We start from the raw sequence: 8995 nt of genomic DNA, 5'->3' as shown, positions 1-8995 counted from the left end.
AAGTAGTCCTAGAGTATCTATAATGTTCATAAATGTTAGTGATCAAGATACTTTGTGAAATATCTAGAAACAAGGATATATTATAAATAAAAGATTTAGTAAAGCACTGAGTTAGCTTTCAGTTCTTTTTGTGATTGAGAAGTTAGTGTAGTACCCAGATCAGTGTTAGTTATCAGTGGTTGGTTACACGATCGGTTAGCTGTGAAAATGTATAGGTAAATTTGTTGATTGAGTAAGGAAGCATATTACTTATAAAAATATTTGTGAACTAGGGCTTACAACTTTATAAAATTGATAGTACTCTGTAGGAAAGGTTAAGGAAGAAATTAGCTTGTTATCGTTAGTGGAATAGAGGTGGCCTTATATTCTCCAAATAAATTAAAAGAAACCCCCCATGAAAGAACACATTGCTGTCTTCTGTCCAGTATTCTCTCTCCCAATTTGATTTTTTTTTACTCTTTAACATTGTTGTGTCTCTTTCTTGCTTTACACTCAGTTAGGGTCATAATTTAAATTTACTCCGATGTATATTTCTGGTCCATCCTCATGTTATTTGCGGATACAACGTGAAAGTATATCAACGAATCTAAGAAAACCACAGTTTTAGTTGTTATTGGTTATTTTCTGGTAGCTGTTTATTTGTAATGATTTTCTTTGTGAATGTAGCTCATAAAGAATACTTAAAACCAAAACGTCGAGCTAGTGAAACTATTTAAATCTATCTATCTATAAAAATTGATACTGAATGAAAAACAAAAACGATAAATAAAATTAAATATTGAGCTTATATTTGTGATATAAAAATCACACTTAACTTTAGGTTGTTTTTCTTACCATCCTGCTAATCATTTCATTGTTGTTGTTGTACATAAGTAGCATTCAGATTGGTCTTTTGGTTAACATAGTTCCAACCCAGCTTTAAAGTGTTAGTATTAAATGATAGGTCTCATTGGCAATGACTTGTGATTGGCTTTGAAATGGTACTTTTACACCCCTTTGATATGAAATCTATAAGAAATGAACTAATTAAGAGAGAAATAAAAATGAACTTCTAGTTCTAGCGAGATATTTTGCCATAAATAATAGTCCTAGTAGTTACCATTACTTCATAAGTATTGGCGTTTAACACCGTTAGCATAAAATTAAATATTCTTAAATTAGTAATTTGCCAACAAAGTTTAGCCTGATGATTATTCTATTCTCTTTGCTTCTTTCCTGAAGATAAGATTTCTAATAAATATATAAATTGTCAGCTGTCTATATTAGAAATATATAATAAAATCCCGATTTTAATGTTGACATTGTATTGTTTATACATAGATTATCCTTTGTAACGACAAAAAACAAACACCCAAGAGCTTTGTGGTATTATCATAAATTTAAATATTTTTTATTTAGAGATGGCAGCACAAGCGAAGCTAAAATATTATTTTATTAACGTACTCGCATGTATTGTCAATTATCAAATTGTATTTTAAAGATATTACTTCAGTGTTTCATCTGTTGTTTTCATTATGAGTCATTCATTTACACTGAGACGAATCCATTTAGCCACTAATTTCTTGTTTTTCTTTTAAGTATATATTTTCCAGTAGTGAGTATTATGCATAAAACAAACCTGAATGAATTCAATTAAATGATTATTATACAATAATTTATTAGGGCTATTCTGTTGCTTTGTTGGTCATTTATCTCCTTTCTGTTTACGTGGTACAAAAGTTTTTGATTTATTGAAAACTCGCGACCAGATAACATAAACAAACGTGTTCGATGTATGTGAAATTCAGAACTTCCCACTGTATTATGCACCGTAACAGAAGCCTTAGCACATGCTGACCATACTTCCTCGTGAACACAGCAAGACTCACACGTAAAGCTATTACGTAGCCCTATGAACAACACAAGAGAGCCCGACAGTCCAGCCTTGAAAAAGCTGGCGTACCAAAAAACAAAAAAAAAATATCTCGCATTGCGCAACTCAAATCAGAGCATCTAACTTTTCTAAGTAATTTTGGGTTTTCTCCGCGTTTGATTAGGTAGGAAGAAAGATCTTTTGTCCTGTTATATTTGAAATGTTTTTACGGTGCACATAGATACTCGTCCCTTGGTGAGACAGCGGTAAGTCCATTGACTTGCAACGCTAAAATCCGGGGTTCGATTTCCAGCGGTGGACACGGCAGATAGCCCAATGTGGCTTTGCTATAAAACACACACCGATAAGCACGCTCTTTTCTCGAGACAATAATGTGTTAATATTTGTGCATTAAACATAGAATATGACTATCGTGAGTATGTACGTATTACTTCTTCTAGCGACAGCGTTATGACGTTGTGTCTTGTAACGGTTTACGTCACAAAGAGGAAGGCTGGTTTTTGATGTCATAAGACTGATAACGTGATAATTTTGTTACGGTGGGAAGTAAATAAAAGGTTATTTTGAAACAGACACGTTACGAGTAAGTTCTATCCGTGCATTTTGTAATTTTGGTGTCTAGCTACTTAGTTATGTACTGTTCAAGTGAAATATGCAAAATAATAAAATAATTTGTGTATCCAAGGGTATAGTCTCATCGTGTGATAAGTGGTTGAACAGGTAAAACTTCAAACGTTGGAAACGTTATGCATTCGTCCTCAACGTACGTGTACCGATCTTCTTGCGCTCGCAGCCAGACTATCTTTACCAGTGACGGTGTCTCGCGCACTGTGTACAGAGACCGTAACCAGGGCTGGTGCTGAAAAGCGCCAGTTACCACAAAACGAGAGCGAGAGGAGCTTGTGCAGTGTTTTCAATAGAGAAGTCACTGTAGTGATGGCGTTCGTATTTTGGTGAGCATTATCTATGATTATAAACGTTACAGCTTTAACTGATAATTAAGTTATATCTTGCAAATATTAATAAAGATAATGTAACTAAATATACGTATCCAAACCCACAGAATTGTTTTTGGAAATTACTTTTCATTCAGGTCATTTTGTAAACATAAATATGCATTTGGAAGTTCAACAGAAAAACAGTGTTCACTAGGAAGTCTGTATTATGTATTTTCTAGTTATTTCGTGAAATAACAAGGGTGTGTTGATATGTAAGTTGTTTATTTGTTGGAACCCTTATAGAAATAGTAATTTATTGCATTGTCTGAAATGGTCTTTATATATATAGATACAATATGAAATGGCATTTCTGATTAATATGTGAATATATTATCTATTTGTGATAATGATAAATGATATTGTATTTTTATGAAATTTAAATAATCGTTTAATATTCTTTGTAATCATACATTTCTAGTCTGCCGATAGGTGTAGGTATGGCTATGTGGGATTCATTACTTAATTTATATGGTCCACTGTTTAGAATGTTCATATTTATAAATATTAATAGCTCCGTCAATATATCTCAGAAATATGAAGTTTCGGGGAGTGATGTCCTGTATGTAAAATAGCCAATTAAAAAAGGCAAGTGTGCAGTTGAATTTTGAATTAGAGAAGTTGTAGTCCAGATTTGTTGTCATATAATTATAACTGATGAATTAATTGTTTAAGTTGTCAGCAACTTACGTAAGATAGGCCTTTCAATGTTTACTTACGTTTCATTTACATGAGTGTGGCCTTCCCACGACTCTAAAATTAGGCCAATTTGTTTGACAAGTGAAAGAACATAGTAGTTTTAGCTGTCAAGACGTTTAAAAGTGGCTCATTAATAAGTTCTAGTGTGTTAACCATTTAGTTCAGATGGCAGAGCACTCGTTTGGTGAGAAACATGTCTGGAGCCCCAATTAAAAGCGAGGAAATTTATAATGTGAAAATAAATTACCACATTTGGGGATGAGCACACTCTGTAACAGATTCATTAACACCCTAGATAGCTAGTAAACACTCACTTGTATTACATTCTTTCTTCCTAGCCAAATTTATATTGTGAAAATAAATTACCACATTTGGGGGATGAGCACACTCTGTAACAGATTCATTAACACCCTAGATAGCTAGTAAACACTCACTTGTATTACATTCTTTCTTCCTAGCCAAATTTATAATGTGAAAATAAATTACCACATTTGGGGGATGAGCACACTCTGTAACAGATTCATTAACACCCTAGATAGCTAGTAAACACTCAATTGTATTACATTCTTTCTTCCTAGCCAAATTTTGTATTACTCAACACTATTCGGGACACTCGTAAAATTTCTAGGTACCACCCGTCATCGCCAAATTTCTAGAAAATTCGAGACGTTACGTGCTCATCATATCACGCGAAATCTATAACTCTTACCATCCAACAATACAAAACGCCTAAATTAGAATAATGGAACATATCTCACAACATTATATTGCTTATCACGTTAACATTAAATACAGCTCATCCTAAGCTGATATCACCGTATTGATAAATTGACAGACGACAGAAGGTTATGTCGATCAACAAGTTAATAGATAAAGAAACAGAGAAAAATTCAATATGCAAAAAAATAAGTAGGTCGATCAAACTGGATAGATAGACAGCTAGTTGGATAGCAAATGAAAATATGCAGATATAGAGACAGGCAGGATTATTCAAGATTATTATTAAAGAAGTGAGATCAGTTAAGTTCAATGTTCTTTTTATGATGATACGCATTCTATTCATCCAGCCACTTCTCAGAGCACATTTTTAACATGAACGTTTCTCTGTCTGATACACGACATACTGAGGACTTCCTCTAAAGGATTTAGGGAATTCATGTTGCTATCAGTAGATTGCTCGTCTGTTGCTTTTCCTTGTATTCTAAGTTGGAAGAGTTCAGCTGTTATCTCAACTTTCCATTATACTGCTAGAGTTTTTAAGAACTGTGGTACTTACGATAGTAAAAACCAATGTGTACCAAGATCAGTCTTTATATGAAATTTCTATAATTTCATAAACGGTACTCTTGAAACAAACCAATTTAGATATATCGTGAATTTCGACCAAAACAGATGTTAGTTGATGGAGAAAGACGGTAAAGTTCCAAGATCTATATATTGTTTGAATACAACCAATTGGCTAAATTTAACACATGCACATGGTAAAAAACAAATGGGCGGTCACTGTTAAATATAATACATGTATTTCGCTTTTCTTAAAGATATAAATTATTTTCATTTTATAAGCATGTGTATTACAAACACAATATTAATAACAAATGTATAAGCCTGCAAAAAGCGAAGAAGTTGTTCAGCCATTTCTTCACATCACTTCCCCTTTCCGGCAAATCTTCGATCAGAATGCCAAACATATGCAAAGAAAGTGACGGAATGGTTCAAATTTCAAGTTAGTGAATTGAATTGATGCTATTTTTGAACATATAATATTTTCAGTTCGTATAGGCTTCAAGAAGAGAGTAAACGTTCATTGTAAGTCAGCTTACATTAACTTTATACTAGGTTTATGTATAGGTTTTTATTCCAATTTTGGCGGTAGCTTTTCGGTACTGCTTTGCAATACTAATCCAACCATAAAGAAGTCTATCTTGCAAGTTTCTCAAACGGAAGAAATATTTATTTGTAGTTAATATTATGATAAATTTAGATTTTTTTCCCACAAGCCTCAACGCTTTTGTTTATCCAGTGGTTGAGTATTACTTCCTGCTTTTATATTACTTGGAACACCCATTACACGTTCAGCAGAATATCATTTTAATGGTTGTCTCTATGTAGTGGTGCAAATTTTTGACGTCATAATTTATAATCTTGTTTATAAGACCACGATTTTCGCCTTAAGAGTTCGTTATAATAAAACAGGTAGACACGTAGTTTTCCCAGAAATCGGATCATATCTGCAATGAGTAACAGTGGTATGCCCTGATTTTTTAACATTTTGGCTTACGTCGTAACTTGTGCTATGTTGATTGATGCAGTCAAGTCTGAGGAAGTTGGGCCATTCTAACTGAACTTGTAATTATAAAAATGGTGTGTTTCTAAAGGAAGTGATGTTAAATCATCTAAGTATGGAATCAGTTCGTTTCATTATGCTGCTGTTAATATATAATTAGCCTAGAAACTAAGCTTCAATTAGATCTAATTCTTCGAAAGACGATCCGCTAGAATCTCCAAAAAAGCTAACAACACAGTAGTTACACCATGATAGTATTTGCAGTTTTTTATTACTTTAAATATAGTTGTAATTGTTAGCTATAGTATATATGTTCTTATACCAAATTTACTCATTCAACCGTTCACACCCAAATATGGCGTAACGCACCCACCAACATTTCTAAATATTTTAATTCTGACTTTCGACACACAGGAAAAGAGTTCATAACGAGTTCTATCTTGATAAACTTTTTTGTGTTTTCAGTCTTTTATGTTTATCCGCCGCCAACACACTTGTTCGGTGTGTATTGAAATACTACCCACGCGTTACGTGTACATAAATGCATAATGTTTTAGTTGTCACCTGCCCGAAAAGATACAAGAGACGCAAACTTTTTACCTAATTAGCTACCATAGTAAATAACTATTATCGATAAAGTAGAATTACATTTGCACGTAATCGTGTTGTAATTATTACTCCATTAAATCTTGCAAACCTATAGATCATTGATTCTGTTTGGTCTATACCCATCAGTAGGCCTACTGTTATATTCTGTTTCTTTATTATATATTGGATCCTGTTGATTAAAACTATTGTTGTAACAGTTGGTATTGATGGATGGGCTCTTTTTGGATCATTTGGTAAAAAGAATAATGCAAAATCCAGTCCATTAAATGATAACAAAAGCGTGTAATTTTTCAAAGCTGTTCAAGTACAACGTGAGCAAATTCCACGTAACTAACGGCCTAGCTTTACAAATAAATAACCCTTCAAAATATTTCACTAACTAATTCTCTCGTACATACAGTACTTGTAGGATCTGTTGTGATTCGTTGAAAACAAATTCATAATTTACAGCTATTGAAAAATAACTTAATGGTTGACTCTGTCATCTATCCAACTGTATAACAGACTCAATCAATCAACAATAAGATGAAAACTACTCTCGTTTCACTGGTGTTTTATACTTTCAAATCATTTCCTAAACTTTCAAGAAAATTCCAGACGTTAAGCCACGCGCGTATGCATGACATAAAAATTCCCTCTGGCGAAATAACAGTACAAACATATAAATTACAAAATCATAGTCTTCAACTATATGTACGTGTAATTCATAGGTAACGAACAAGGGTGTATACTATAAACGTTTAAGATATACCATTGTGATTTTAACATTAGACATAATAATAGCAAAACGTGATCATTTCTTAACAATCTTATTTCATACAGCCATACATGGATATACATTTATCGACCTTATATTTTTATTTAACATACATTGTGGCGTCAAAGCAATTAAACTTGTGTAAAAGAAACTGTATGAGCGTTTACCTATATATATATATATATATATATGTACCAAATATTATTGTCGCATCTGTTTTGTTTTTTAGTACAAAGTTACACAATGAAGTATCTGTACTTTGTCTATTTTAGCATTGTAAGTCCTGAACCTTACCGTTGACCCACCGGGAGACTGTCACATCTTACCATTCAACTTATTTAAATAATCCTATTTTATGAAACAAATCTTAATATCATCGTCCAATGTGTTATAGGGATCAATAAGAACAAACAAATAGACTATATAATCTTATCCACTAAACCGGCGAGGGTTGAGATTGCTTCACACCTCGTTTAATTTGTTTACGACTGTACTGTCCCATTACCAAACAGTTGTTGGCGGTTTGTACGTGTTTATTGGTGCTTGACTGATCCTTTTTTGAGGTCTATTTACGTTTCTTATACTACATATAAATAGCCCCCCCCCCCCAGTGGCACAGCGGTATATCTGCGGATTTACAACGCTAGTAACCGGGTTTCGATACCTGTAGTGGGCAGAGCATAGATAGCCCATTGTGTAGCTTTGTGCTTAACTTCAAACTAAACAAAATATCCTTAGTACAAAGTTTTGTGCGTGAATTGATGTTGTCTTGAATCACGGTAATGGTTCATAATAGGGATCGCCCATTTATTCTTCTTTTGGTATTATTTAATATTGATCCACCAGCCTACAGCAAAAATGACTTTGAGTATTGTGGTAAAACCTGGGTAATGTTACTAAACGTATCATTGCGAACTGTGTAGGGTAGTCTTTAAGTTTATTTGACTACCTAGCAAATAACAGCGGGTGTATAACCGTTGAAACCCAATCGTTTTAATGTTGTCTTTGGTTTATATAGTCTCATAAGCTACTACATGCATACGTATATAGCTATATGCGGGCCGTGGATGTAATTTAATGTTTATATGACATTCATGACATAATAATAGAGATTATTAACTTACTGTTACAACTGTATTGATGTCGCGTATTAGTTATTTATGTATAGGGTTCCTGCCTTTTCGGACACGACGCTTCTGACAGGATCACAATTTTTTTATCACAGCATGATCAATTTCGGTCATGCTACACAAACGTCTAAAACGTTATACAAACGTCTAGGCTGTTTCCCACAATAGAAATCTTTAAGCCGTAGTTTAAAAGATAACACCAAGCTCAGTTTGGGGTCGTCACAGTGGACGAGGGTCGAAGAAGTGTCACGATCCAAACTCCATCAGAAATTGAGGGAGAGAGAAATGTATATTAATAGAATAAATTCATAATTATTAATTAACACGTTTTCGATGTGCAGAATGTGACTCTAAGAGGAAATCTGGCCAGCTGCAGCAAAATCATGACCGGCCTTACTATGACCAGCGTAGAGGAAGAAAAAATATAACAACTATAAGAAATACTAAAAATGCTTATTTGTATACTTATGCTATTATATTATGACACATTTTCTTATGTTTGCATTGAATATATATGACTGCATCTATACAACTTGACAAATTCATATGGCTATCTATGTATACGGCTTTACAAAGTTAAAAAAACTAATAAAGACCTCATGTATATATAGTGATATAAATACTAGACCAACTTGCTATTGCATG

The 8995-nt window shown here is 33.3% G+C and overlaps 1 protein-coding gene across 1 annotated transcript in view; it reads left to right on the top strand.

Annotated features, from left to right (window-relative positions):
* Positions 1 to 2466: 2466 nt before the first annotated feature.
* Positions 2467 to 8995, top strand: part of LOC111085019 — an 84050-nt gene continuing 77521 nt past the window's right edge. The window contains exon 1 of the mRNA XM_022381967.1: positions 2467 to 2826. Coding sequence (XP_022237675.1) covers positions 2810 to 2826 — 17 coding nt within the window. The 5' untranslated portion in view covers positions 2467 to 2809. The remainder of the gene's footprint in view (positions 2827 to 8995) is intronic.

The sequence above is a fragment of the Limulus polyphemus genome, unplaced genomic scaffold (assembly GCF_000517525.1).
Source record: "Limulus polyphemus unplaced genomic scaffold, Limulus_polyphemus-2.1.2 Scaffold205, whole genome shotgun sequence".
NCBI lineage: Eukaryota > Metazoa > Arthropoda > Merostomata > Xiphosura > Limulidae > Limulus > Limulus polyphemus.
The sequence above is the reverse complement of the archived record's forward strand: the minus strand, read 5'-3'. Positions and strand labels throughout refer to the sequence as shown.